Below are 14,346 nucleotides of genomic sequence, written 5' to 3'. Positions count from 1 at the left end.
GCTCAGAGCCTATCAGGGTAATACTGCCTAAGATCATATATAAAATCATAAAGAATTTGGGAACATAAAACGTATAGTAGGAGTCATTGATTCTAACTATGCTGAAATAGTTGCCGTTACATCACTGAATTTAATTCCTTAACAATTTTCTTGCAGAAAGAAGCATACAAGGAATGAACTTATGATTATTGGACTAGCTCAGGTGTTTACTCTTTACTAGACGCATTTGCTATCAAACTAAAAGTGCATTTGATGAAGCTCTATCAGTTACTCTATCTAGAATTGGTTCACGAAGTTCCAAACTATATAAACTATACATATTGCAGATATCGTGTATAAGCATGAGATATCCGTAGATTTCCATTCATCCAAAGTTCATGTACAGGTTTACAAATAATAGAGAGGGTGCAACTCAGGTAACAGCTGGAATTTTCGCAAATTCGCTAGAAGAAGAGTTGCTTAGTTTTTGAACTTCCCAGTTGATCTACCCAGAGTATTCATATGTAACTAGGAAGTAGGAACGGGAAGGAGCAGGCGTAGTATATAACCGAGTTCATCATCCATGAAAGCAGCGGCCAAAAGGCCAGCCCTGATGACGATAGAGGAACACCACCAGCAATGCCCACATCAGATTTTCAGATCCCAAGCGCTTGCATCAACTCACCAGCGTGTATCGCTGCCATTTGCCATCTCCACGATTTGAACATGAATGCAACCCTACGACGCATACCTTCTTCTTCCATCTTCGAGGCAGAGGCAACAGTGATGTCGTTGGTGCACGTGAGAAGCTGATCGATGTAGGCCTGCAGGTCGTGTACGCAGGCGATGTCGCCAGCGTCGAAGAAGTCGAGGGCAACCTCTACGCCGACGTGCGCATAGCAGGACTTGCTCCACGGCAGCTCGTACCGCCCTGCTAGAACCCTAGCGCTCTCGTTGAAGAGAACGCCGGGCATCTTTGTCACTGGGTCGTTCACGTTCACGACTCGTAGCACCTTGACGCCGAGCTCGTCGCATCGGTTCTTGAACTCGAGGTTACCGACGCGCGGGCCGGCGAAGGAGAAGACGGTGACCGGGATTGTGTCGCCATTGGGGTAGGAGTTGAGGCCGAGCTCGGCGAGGTCGTAGCCGAGGAGGAGGGCGAGCGAGCTCCCCATGCTGTGCCCAGCGAGGGTGATGCTTATGTCCTCGTTCTTGTGCTTGGCGACGAGGTGGGAGATCTCAGAGAGGAGCTGGTTGCGGCAGCTGCCGGTGGTGAACTTGCCGGAGACATCGTCGAAGGTGTAGAGGGAGAGGAACCCCGACTCGACCCTCACGTCCGGGCGAGGGTCGGCGGGGTCGAAGCGCGCAGGCGCGAGCGCGCTCATGAAGTTCGCCAGCCACTCCGAGCTGGTCACCGTCCCGCGGAAGGAGACAAGGATGTCTCGCCGGCCGAGACGGGCCGCCTCCCTGTCCGACGCGACGGCGACGTACCCGATCCACCGGCTCTTGCCGCACGACCGGCCGACGCCCATGGGAAGTGCCACGTCAGGCGCCGCGTAGATGTACTTGGTCAGCGCGTACCCGGCGCCGTCCATGCCGACCGCCTGCAGCATCTGCCTCTTGCCGTGTTTGCAGTTGAGGTACCGCTTGGAGCGCGGGTCCAGGTCGAACGCTCGGTAGCACGCTGCGACGAGCTCCCCGTAGCGGACGATCTCGGTGCGGAGCAGCGGGTGGAGCGGCTCCACCATGCCTCGCCAGTCGTCGGCGCCATGGACCTCCTGCCACATGCACGCCAGAGGCTGGGTTAACGTCGCCTTGGCGGGGCCGCCTACAGTGGGCGTCGCGGTCTCCTTCTTCACCACTGCCGTCGCCGCCGAAGTGGCCTCCTTCTTATGCGTCATGCTGCTGAGGCTGACGGTCACGGGAGTGGCGGACGACACCGCGAGGGGCGCGCAGGCTCGGTGGCGCGTCGTCGTGGTCGGTGCGCCCGGCGCCACGGCGAGCTTCGCGGCGGCAGCCATCAGGTGAGACGGAGAGGCAGAGATGGGGGTTGTTGGAGCACAGTGATCGATTAGCATAGTGGCGGTTGCTGAATATATAGGCACGGGGACGCGGTTGGTTTCTGGTGGCTGCCACGTCGGCCGAACTCGGCGAGGGCGGTGGCCCTTCTGCATCTGTGTTGGTGCGCAGATTTGACCGGGACCAAGAAAACGGGTGTGAAATTTGGAGTTTTATTATATATCACAAAAGTGGTCGGTAGCGGGTCTAACAGGGTGGGATCCGGAATCCAGTAGGGGTAAATAAGAATAGAGAGAAAAGCCATCTCTCGCGACTTGGGTACAAGGTATGATGCGCGCAGCACAACATGGTGCTCCCTCCGTCAAATATTTTAAGTTTCATCGAGTTTATAAAAATAGTATTAATATCTACCACACCAAAAAATAAATCATGAAAATATATTTTTATATCGGGTCTCATGAACTTGGTCAAAATTATAATAGTTCACTTAGGACTCAGAACCCCTATCATTAATTATTATATAGTTTTGTGAAACAATTATTAAACATCTATTGTTTTAGCTATCTATATTGTTGTTTATATCTAACAAGGCAAAAATTACAGGCGGTTGTTGTCTGATTATTATCTATGCTCTATGATCCGGATGACGCATGCTTGATGTGGAATCATGGGTGCTGTTGATAATTTAAATGATTATTAAAATCTTTGCCCCATTTGAATCTACTACTAGCTCTGTTTTGTCTTTATTGGACAGGTGCATGAAAACAAATATTGGTGGATTTGGGTTCCAACTTCCACTATCACAACTTTAATAATTTTCTGTCTTATTAGTAGAAAGATCCATTACATGTCAAACCTATAGTTTTGCGGTACAATTTTTAAAATTTGTAGTTTCCAGACAGGATTATACATAATTTATAGTTTTGAAAAGGTGCATCCAGTTTTCCAAAATTTACTTTTGTTTCTATTGTTTGCATTAGCGTTATGTCTTGACATATCTAGGACATAATGTGGGTCCTATCCTATTGTTTGCATTAGTGTAGCATTGATGATTTCAGTCTGCAAAAAATAAACTAAAAACTAACAAACTAAAAACTAACTCGACAACATAATATGAGGTGTAGTTTAACATCTTGAAATTTGGAATACCGATAACCAATACTAAAATTCAGCTAGTGTTTGGTCTTTTTTCTGTGCATTAGCCGTCCTTGAGAAAACGCCACCTTGAACTCTCAACATTCTTCCTGTTGCACGGGACTAATCAGGCTATCCACAATTCGGCGCATCCTGCAATCACACACACAATTAAGCAAAATATAACTTTAACTAAACCCGTATGAATTAAAGGTTAGAGTTCTTAAGTAGTCAAACTCCAAAGTAGAATCTATTTCAAAATTTCAGGTCAGCTACTCTCGACACACTAGAATAGAATTGCATTCGACGATCCATGTGGCGGGGCTGGGTAGGTTAACCCTACTCGGTTTTCAAGTCAACCGTCTTGCATCTACGTAGATGTAACCATGTGAGCATGTATGTAACATCCACTTAAATACCTTGTACCACTTTCATAGGGAGGGGCATTAATATTGGTTCCAAAGCCGGATCCACGGTCGCTGCTATCCAACTGAGACTAATACCTTCAGGTATTAGTACCGGGTTGTTGGCCCGATACTAAACACTAGTAGAGAATTGGCTTTCGATGTGCCCCCTTTTGTCCCGGTTTAAAGTTGGTCCGGGACAAAAGGGAGTGCGCCACGGTAGGCAAAAATGGAGGGGAGAGTTAGTCCCGGTTGGTAATTGCAACCGGGACTAAAGGTCCCCTTTAGTCCCGGTTGCAACGGCTAGTTCCGGGGTGTCGGTGGCGGCACCCTTTTGTCCCGGTTGGAGGCTCCAACCGGGATAAAAGGGTGGACCTTTTATCGCGGTTGGAGCCTCCAACCGGGACTAAACTTTCAACCGGGACAAAAGATGTTCCTTTTTGTCTCGGTTGGAGTTTTTAACCGGGATAAAAACTCATCCCCATTATATACCAAGATAGAGGTCTTTCTTCCTCCTCCAGCCCGAGCCAGTCCAGCACATTGATATAGAGCTGAGCTTCACCTACTCTCCGGTGGTGCGGAAGCAAGGGAGGTGCTGCCCGAAGTTTTTTTCCTCATTTTCGTGGGAATTTCACTCAGCCAACACAAGTGTTGTGAAGGTTTGCTACTTCATCCTCGTGTTATGCTTTGATTTATGCTTTGGACATGGAAAGATTATTTGCTAGAATGTGATGAAGTAGAAAATGGAGAGGTATTTTGAGCTAGAATGTGAGGGAGATTTATGTGTCATACATAGTATGCATTCTTGCAGTGGTTTAAGAATGATGCTACCTTGTCTAGACGGTTTATCTTATCAAATTCAATAAGGTTTTTGAAATCCATACTTGTTGAACTTGCATACCGTGTTCATCTCGTCGAGGATGTTCTCCGCCGAGCAGCAACGTATGTCAAGAAGGAGGTTCGATTCTACGAGAAAGAGTGAATACGGACATCGTGACTGTGTCCCCTTTTCTGTAGAATCGAACCTCTTTCATGACGAAGTGCGGTGCCGCCCAGTTGAGAACATGCTCACGAGATGATCACGATTTTCAAGTTCAACAACTTCTGCAGTGCTAAGATAAGAATTTTTATACATAGATGGCTTCTGCTATTTGTTGAACTTATCAAATTCAATATGGTTTTTCAAATCCATACTTGTTGAACTTGCATACCGTGTTCATCTCTGCGATGATGTTCTCCGCCGAGCAACAACGAATGTCAAGAAGGAGGTTCGATTCTACGAGAAAGAGTGGATACGGACATCGTGACCGTGTACCCTTTTCCGTAGCATCTAACTTCTTTGATGACGAAGTGCGGTGCCGCCCAGTTGAGAACATGCTCGCGAGATGATCATGGTCTTCAAGTTCAACAACTTCTGCAGTGGTAAGGAAAGAATTTTTGTACATAGATGACTTCTGCTACTTGTTGAACTTATCAAATTCAATAAGGTTTTTCAAATTCATACTTGTTGAACTTGCATACCGTGATAATCTCCGCGAGGATGTTCTCCGCCGAGCAGCAACGTATGTCAAGAAGGAGGTTCGATTCTATGAGAAAGAGTGGATACGGACATCGTGACCGTGTCCCCTTTTCCATAGAATCGAACCTCTTTCATGATGAAGTGCGGTGCCGCCCAGTTGAGGACATGCTCGCGAGATGATCACGGTCTTCAAGTTCAACAACTTATGCAGTGTTAAGGTAATAATTTTTGTACATAGATGGCTTCTGCTACTGGAGGAAGTGGCGATGGTGGGGGCGATCGTGGTTCCTCTTTCAGCAAGGGGAAAATCATAGTTGGCCCTCAGCATAAGCCGAAGAAAATGAGCGCGCTGGAAAAAGCAATGCATCGTTATTTGCAGCAATGTCATGAAGAAGCTGTTGCCGCGGGTCAGGAACCTCCTTTCGGTGGTCGTTATGCTCCACCCTCAGTCCCGGGTGTTTCACGTCCACTTAGTACTACCGTTTCAGGTAGCACAAATAAACCTAAGGATGAGGCTGGGTCAGCGGAACCTCCGTCTTCACCGTCCAAGGATGCTTAAAGTCCTCTTAGATAATAACCAGTGGATGGCTTGTTGTATTGTATCATGTTGTTTGGATCTTTCATTTAAATATGTGTATTTGGATCTTCATGTTGTTGTATTGTACCATGTTGTTTGGATCTTTAATTAATTTTCACGCATAATCCATTGTCAAGTGTAATCCATTTTCATGCGTAATACGATGCAGATGGACCGGCAATGGATGTATAATGCAGACAGGCAGAGCAAGGTGTTTATTGATGGCTTGCATTATTTTCTCGAAGTGGCCAAAGTGAACAAGCCAGAGAATGGGTTTGTATGTTGTCCATGCTTCCAATGCAATAACAAGAAGGAGTATTCAAAGGATTCCTGGGGGACTATTCACAGCCACTTATTTAAATACGGTTTCATGCCTAACTATTTGGATTGGACCAAGCACAGTGAATGAGGGGTCGTAATGGAAGATGGCGAGGAGGAGGAGGAAGATGACACCATTCCGGACTGGGTTGCAAGCCAAGCTTTTGCAGGTACTACAATGGGCGAGGCTGATGAAGATGAGGTTGCAGAAAATGGCCCTACTGATGACCTTGGTCAGGTGATACGAGATGCATACAACGATTGCGAAACTCAGAAGGAAGTAGCAAAGTTGCAGCGCATGATAGATGATCACCAAAAATTGTTGTACCCAGGTTGCCAGCAGGACCATAAAAAACTAGGTACCACACTAGAATTTGTGCAATGGAAGGCAAAAAATGGTGTGTCCGATAAGGCATTTCAGGGGATGTTGAACATTGTCAAGAAGATTCTCCCCGAGAATTATGAATTACCGTCCACAACATATGAAGCTAAACAGATTATTTTCCCTCTCGGATTGGATGTTCAGAAGATACATGCATGCCTTAATGACTGTATCCTCTATCGTGGTGATGAATACGAGAAATTGGATGCTTGTCCCATCTGCGAAGCCCTGCGGTATAAGATCAGGCGAGATGATCCTGGTGATGTCGAGGGGCAGTCTCCCAAGAAGAGAGTTCCCGCGAAGGTGATGTGGTATTTCCCTATAATACCACGCTTGAAGCGCTTGTTCAGGAACAAGGCAAATGCTAAGTTGACGCGATGGCACAAAGAAGACTGTAAGGAAGATGAGATGCTGAGACACCCCGCAGATGGGGTCCAGTGGAGATCAATTGATAGAGCATTTCCGGACTTTGAAAGTGAAGTAAGGAACATAAGGTTTGGTTTAAGTACTGATGGATTCAATCCATTCGGTGAGTTGAGTAGTGGCCATAGTACTTGGCCTGTGACCCTATGTATGTTCAACCTTCCTCCTTGGCTGTGCATGAAGCAGAAGTTCATTATGATGCCGGCGCTTATCCAAGGCCCAAAACAACCCGGCAACGACATTGACGTGTACCTAAGACCGTTGGTTGATGACTTTTTATAGCTCTAGAAGGAAGAAGGTGTACGTGTGTGGGATAAGGATAGACAAGAGATCTTTAATATACGAGCATTGTTGTTCGTAACTATCAATGATTGGCCTGCACTGAGTAACCTTTCGGGACAGACAAATAAGGGATATCGGGCATACACCCACTGTTTAGATGACACAGACAGCATGTATTTGAAGCACTGTAAGAAGGTCATCTATATGGGTCATCATCGATTTCTCCCTGCTCACCATCAGCTGAGAAAGAGCAGGATGCATTTCAAAGGGGCGTCAGACCATCGTAAAAAACCTGCACACCGTAATGGAAAGTGTATCTTCGAGATGATGAAGGATGTAAATGTAGTCTTTGGAAAGGGTCTTGGTAGCCAACCTGTTCTGAACAACGATAACGGACATGCACTCATGTGGAAGAAAAAGTCAATATTTTGGAAGCTACCTTATTGGGAAATCCTAGAGGTTCGCAACGCAATAGACTTGATGCACCTGATGAAGAATCTTTGCGTGAACGTGCTAGGCTTCATTGGTGTTTATGGGACCTCGAAAGATATATTGGAAGCACGACAGGACCTGAAAGCCATGGGGTAACGAGATGACCTACATCCGGAAAAGAGAGATAATGGACAGCACTACTTACGTCCTGCCAGTTACACTCTCAACAAGGAAGAGAAGGATAGCATGTTTGAATGCTTGAATAGTATGAAGGTCCCGTCTGGGTACTCCTCGAATATAAAGGAATAATAAATATGAAACAAAAGAAGTTTACAAATCTCAAGGCTCATGACTGCCACATGTTGATGACCCAGTTGCTTCCGATTGTACTGAGGGGTGTTCTACCAGAAAATATCCGGTTGCCGCTCGTAAAGCTATGCGCCTTTCTCAATGCGATTTCGCAGAAGGCAATCGATCCATCCAAGCTAGCAAAGCTATAGAACGATTCATGTTATTTTATGATTTCATGTATATACCCTTATGTAGATATAACTAAGGCGATTTCTATAACTGTCATGTATGATTCCATGTATGTTTCAATCAATAGTTGAAATGGCAGACGACGAGACTGTCATGTATGATTCCATGTATGTTTCAATCAATAGTTGAAATGGCAGACGACGAGACCGCAAGGTATCTCATGGAGCAGATAATCGCTGGTGATGGTAGTGGCGACAACCTTCCACTATCGTACACCGATGAAGAGGGCACCCAGGTGGACATGTTCCTCAACATGTCCACCGATGGGAATGAAGAGCATGAGCCCCAGCAACACCTTGCCATGGCGGAAGGTTCCGGCGAGGTATATATAACGAATCTTGTATTGCTTCACGCCACCGTTACCACTACGTACTAATTAACGAATCTTGAACTGTTAGCCCTCTGGATCGATGCAAGGGCAGAAGACCCGAGGTCGTACAAAGCTGATGGAAGGGAGGGTTGTCATCACGGAAGTGACAGAAGAGGGCAGGCCGGTTGCTCCCGAGAAAGTAGCAAAGAAATACGTGAGTCAGATCGGGGCAATCGTCCGGGACAACGTGCCTATTAGCATCAGAGAATGGAAGGGCAGAAGCACTAATCCGTACGCCCTCCCGGAGACAGAAAAGAATATGCTGTGGGAAGACGTCAAGAGACATTTCACATTCCCCGAAGGATATATTGAAAAGGATGTGAAAGCGTGGACGCTTAAGAAGATGGCTACACAATTCTAGATATTCAAGAAGATGTTGGATGCCCACTACATTAAGAAGGGCCGAACTCTAGACTTCAACGCGTGGCCAAAGTTAAGGGACCACTGGGAGACATTTGTTGAATATAAGAGGAGTGAAGACGGTGTGAAAAAGATCATGACCAACACTACAAATGCTAGTCAGAAGGGCTACCATCATCATCTGGGGCGAGGTGGTTATGGCACAGCAATTCCCAAATGGAAGAAGATGGAACAAGATCTGATCGAACGGGGAATCGTACCTGCAAATATTGAATGGCCCGAACGATCAAAAAATTGGTATTACGCTCATGGAGGTTCCCTGAGCCAAGAGGATGGGACGTTGATTTTCAATGACACAATAGGTGAGAAGACCGAACATCTTATGAACAACATTGAAGATTCTAAGGCTGGGAGGTTGAAGGTGGACCGAGAAAATGATGAGCTCACATTGGCCCTCGGTAATCCCGAGCACCCAGGACGTTGCCGAGGGTTCGGGGTCATTCCGTGGAAGTTTGCTTTCCGAGGCGACAGCGCATCGTACAAAAGCCGCAAGCGAAGAAAGGAACAGATCAAGGAGAGCTGGCGGCAGATGCTAGAATCCAAAGTGCAGGCACAAGAACAAAGAATGATAGAGGAAATCAATCGTCGAGTGGCCCACGCAGTTGCGGAGTTGGCCCAATCTGGAGCATTGCCGAATCCAAACAACGCCAGCCCTTCTCAATGCCTCTTGAGCAGTTCTGCTTCTACAGGGGTCCCCGATGCGCAGACGCCCAGGTTACCCATGGAGGAGCAACGGTTCCCCGTGGATGCCATCACGTAACGCACCACATGTGAGCTGCATGCACCGGTTGACAACCTCACTATTAAGGTATACTTATACATAATATTTATGCAATCTTGTCAATTGATCCACGCCTCGTGATCGGAGTTTAATAACTTGTTTACTTCTGCTATATGTACAGGTAGCGTACGGGAGTGCGTTAGCAACCCTGGCGGGGCAGAGCAGTCATGGCATGGAGATTCCACCTGGCTACGCCAGCGTCCGTGTAGAGCAAATAGTTGATAGCCAATATGAAGGTCTAAAGCTCGACCTCGCGGGAGGAGATGGGGAAAAGACACTAGCAGATGCGCTTCATGGGATCATTCTATGGTGAAAACGCTACATCATTATTCCCGGCACGGAGCCATCTCCTCAGAGCTCAAGACCGCTCCCCGTAGATCCCCAGCAGCGACCTTCTCCTCATAGCTTGAGACCATCATCTCCTGCACAACCTGCTCCAGGACCGTCCCTTCCATCTATATCAAGGTCTCCATCTCCACCACATCCTGGTGGTGGGAGCGACGACGACAATAACAACACCCCTCCCCAATCACCATCGCCGGCACCAAGAGTCGTCACCATGAAGGAACCTGCAACACCACTAAAGAAGTCACGGGCACCGCCTCCCAAGCAAAGACAGAGAAAAAAGAAAACAAGGAGCTTGAAGTGACTCGTAAGGAACGCTGGGAGGCAATGACTCATGCGGAGCAGTGAGCAGAAATCCAACAAGAGGCCAGTGAGTGGTTCAAGAAACAAGCCGAAGAAAAAAAAGCAAGGGAGATGGAGCCACCACCAGTAAATCGAAGAGATTTAAACTTTTTTATCAGGATGGAAGAAGGAGCCAAGAAAAGGATACTACTCTTATCAAAATATGAACGGGCTTTAGTAAAGGCTGATGAAAAGGACAAAAGGAAAGGAAAGTCATCTTCCAGTGGTGCTCTCCCCGACCTCAGCCATTTATCAAAAAAAGACACTCAAAGGGTAGCAGCAATGCCCTTGGATCAATAAGCAGAAGTATTGAAGTTCATGCAAGAAACAGGTCTGGGACTTGATGAATGCTTAGGGCAAGTTGAGATGCCAACTGCACCGCCCCCTGAGCCGAGATGGCCTTATGAGCTAGGCAAACCTCTTGTAAGGCCCAATCTAGTACGGAAGCTATCAACAAAGATGTATGCATTCCATCAATGGTACATGATCCCGCCGACTCGAGGGAGATGCTCGGCCTGAAGGTAGAACCGATAGATTTTTACAGCGAAGGCGAGAAAGTGCTGTGGCTAGACTTCAAGGATATATACGAAGTGTACCATCATGATGCCCTGGACGTCTCTCTGATCAGTGCTTGGGTTGTGTAAGTGTCCGTTTATCTCTACATGTAAATTTTGGCGTGCGTCACCGTACTAACTTCGTCTTCCATTTTATGTAGGATGCTAATTCAGACGTGCCGCCGAGAAGCGTACCTACATATAGGCTTCATGGATCCATCTGTAGTTAACCAACAACGGATACAATTAGCGCCGGAAAAAACCTTGGTGGAAGTATACAATTTCCTAGACAAACAAACATTCAAGGATTTCATACTACTTCCATACAACTTCAAGTAAGTGTGTGTATACCGTCTACTTTCGATGTCTTTTTCCTTATCTCTACATGTTAGTTAGCTCTAATATGCATGAACATTTTACGTACGCAGCTTCCACTGGATCCTTATTATAATTGAGCCTAAAAGAAGCCACGTCACTGTCTTCGATTCGTTGAGGAAAGATCCGGTGGAGTACCAAGACATGCAAGACATGCTAGGCTTGTAATAATTCTGGACCTTTATCTCTATGCAAAAGTTTGTTTCCTAAATTTTATCCCTGTTACACTATATCATTCATTATTCTAATCCGCAGCGCATGGAAACAATTCATAAGGACACACAAAGGTCCATTCAAAGAAAAACTTACATGGAACACAGACTTCCCTGTACGTATGAAGTCTGCACATTTATTACATTATATAACACGAATATTTCATAACTTATTTTTTTCCGCACTGAAGTGCTTAAGACAGGAACCCGGGAATAATCTATGTGGCTACTACATCTGTGAGCACATGCACAGTTTTATGGGACCCAAGGGACCAAAGATGATGCCACACAACTTTAAAGTACGTAAAATAAAACTATTACTAGTTAATTATTTTCTAGCTCCTTATATGTATTTGTTCGTGTAACATTCACAAATTTCCAAATTATAGATGTTAAATATTCAACAAGGACTCTTGAAGGAAGAAAGAGTAGCGACAATATGTGAAGGTCTCATTGGATTCCTAATGGACGAGGTGGTAAATCCAAAAGGAGAATTTTATTACGATGGACAACAATTAGACACTCCGATCAGCAACACCTCGACGGGAAGATTGTAGATAGATACTTTGATTTATTTGTATATATAATACGCGCTAATTATGATCGATTTGTACTAGTTGAATTGTGTATATGAATTGTGTGTATATATCGTAATTGTATAATTACAAATCCAATTCATTTAAATACTAGTTGATTTCATTCTAAAAAAATCTCAACTACTAAAAGTTAACAAAAGGACCGCGGTATTACGTACGTGATGCATGTATGAAAATTTCAGGCGTCAGGCAGGGTGCCATGCAGGGCGCCATTTAGTCCCGATTGGATTCCAACCGGGACTAAAGGGTAACCCTTTACTCCCGGTTGGGAAACCTAACCGGGACTAAAGGGGCACCCTTTACTCCCGGTTGCTTTTATCAACCGGGACTAAAGGGCCTGTCCCGCGCCTGGCGTGGCAGGCCCTTTAGTCCCGGTTGGTGACACCAACCGGGACTAAAGTGTGACCTTTACTCCCGGTTGAAAGACCTGGGACTAAAGACCCCCCCTTTTGTCCCGGTTGGTTTTGCCCTTTAGATATGCACCCTACCAACCGGGACTAAAGTCAATTCTCTACTAGTAAAAACAACCCTTTAATACCAGTTGATGGCTTCAACCGATACTAAAGGGGCTTACCAACAGTTCGCTACTGCAGACTATTTTAGTATCGGTTGAAACCTCTTACAATTATTCCTATTTTTTGTATGCTAGTATATGCATTTATCTACATGAGCATTTATCACTCAATGACACAAAAAAAAGAGCAAACATGATGTCTTTATTTCAATAGTAAAAATACACGCAATAACCAATCATCGATGACAATTTTGCTCTATTTACACAGATCAAACAAACAAATACACGATCTTAATCTAAAAATCAAGTGTAAAAAAAATCAAGTCACGGATTGTTGCTTCTCCCTGAATCTGTCCCGTGGCTCCCTGCGAGGCGCCTAGCTTGCGCTGTCGAGGCACGAGATAAACTCCATCCCCAGACCAAAGCCGTCCTTGGTGCCCGGAGCGAGCGGCCCAGCGGCGAGCAAGCACGAGCAAGCCTCCGCCCGGCTCCCCGCTCGCGGACTACTGTGCCAGCCGCCCGCCCCCAATGGCGCTGCACGGGCCGGCTGCCAGCGCAGGAAGTCGCCAACTCGTGTGTACGATGTTGATTCTTGAAGTACAGAAAACAAGAGGTAGGTCAAATCGTGGATGGATGAATTGCGCTGGCAAGGGGCTGTTTGGCAATAGGGTATTAAAATTTAACAACCGTCACATCGGATGTTTGGATGCTAATTAGAAATATTAAATATAGGCTAATTACAAAACTAATTGCACAGATGGAGTGTAATTCACGAGACGAATCTATTAAGCCTAATTAGTCCATGATTTGACAATGTGGTGCTACAGTAATCATTTGCTAATGATGGATTAATTAGGCTTAATAGATTCGTCTCGCGAATTAGCATAGGGTTCTACAATTAGTTTTATAATTAACTCATGTTTAGTTCTTCTAATTAGCATCGAACATCCGATGTGACACTGTTAAAGTTTAGCACCCGTATCCAAATACCCCCAGCACACGAAGTCATCTTGAATCCGAAGAAATCCAAAGCTCCAGGAGGATAGCAAGCTGCTGCGACCATTATTGAACGGAGCAACGCACAGAAGAGAGAAGAGAAAGGGGAGGTGCACGTGAGCTCACCGAGGACGAACACTGGCGGAATCGGCAGCAGCTGGCCGCGCGCCTTGCTCCTCCGGCCTGTCGCTGCTCCTTGTGGCTGCTCAGCGGTGGGGTCAGGCGGTGCTGGTGCTCGAACGTGTCGTGAAGGAGAGGACAGAAAGGGATAAAGGGAGGAGCAAGAAAGAGATGTGAGGATAGAAGAGAAAGAGGGGATAAAAACAAGAGAGAGCACAAGCGTGTGGCTGAAGATGTACTCAATTGAATTTGTGAATTTTAGTATCGAAACCAACCAGTACTAATTTATTATACATTAATATTAATCGGTGGCTTCAACCTTTACTAATGTGTTAAGCGACTTTTAGTATCGGTTAGTAACACCAACCAATACTAATGTTCGGTATTAGTATCGGGTCAACCACCTCGTATACTTTCTAGAGGTGATGATCATTATGACCGGTACTAATATCAGCATTAGTACCGAGTCTAATTTTAATTGGTACGAAGCGGGTGAATGAAAGCCTGTTTCTCTAGTAGGGTTGCAGTTGTTATTAATACTAACAAATTAGTGATTCAAAACAATAAGAAACGCCAGATCAATTCTCATGGGGTTGTGAAACACGAATGGGAAGGGCAGGGCATCCATTTTCAAACAGTGGAAGAATATACAATGAATACAGAAAGCGAGCTGAGTCACCACAAGAGTTAGATTGATCGATTTTTTTGTCTT

The 14,346-nt window shown here is 45.7% G+C and overlaps 1 protein-coding gene and 1 long non-coding RNA gene across 2 annotated transcripts; both read right to left on the bottom strand.

Annotated features, from left to right (window-relative positions):
* Window positions 1-329: 329 nt before the first annotated feature.
* Window positions 330-2,000, bottom strand: LOC117849223 (phospholipase A1-Ialpha2, chloroplastic). The gene has a single exon (XM_034730792.1). The coding sequence runs from the start codon at window positions 1,998-2,000 to the stop codon at window positions 636-638; it is 1,365 nt and encodes a 454-aa protein (XP_034586683.1). The 3' UTR covers window positions 330-635.
* A 10,701-nt stretch (window positions 2,001-12,701) lies between these two features.
* On the bottom strand, window positions 12,702-13,832 carry LOC117850456 (uncharacterized). The gene is made up of 2 exons (XR_004639273.2): window positions 13,641-13,832; window positions 12,702-13,109 (listed from the first exon to the last, which is right to left on the bottom strand). It is a non-coding gene; the product is annotated as an uncharacterized lncRNA (long non-coding RNA).
* Window positions 13,833-14,346: the final 514 nt, after the last annotated feature.

The sequence above is a fragment of the Setaria viridis genome, chromosome 3 (assembly GCF_005286985.2).
Source record: "Setaria viridis chromosome 3, Setaria_viridis_v4.0, whole genome shotgun sequence".
Lineage (NCBI taxonomy): Eukaryota > Viridiplantae > Streptophyta > Magnoliopsida > Poales > Poaceae > Setaria > Setaria viridis.
Note: the sequence above shows the minus strand (reverse complement) of the source record. Positions and strands in the feature narration are given on the sequence as shown.

What these genes read in the sequence shown, in the direction of transcription:
- LOC117849223 (XM_034730792.1), bottom strand. Translation starts at nt 2,000, where the DNA reads ATGGCTGCCGCCGCGAAGCTCGCCGTGGCGCCGGGCGCACCGACCACG.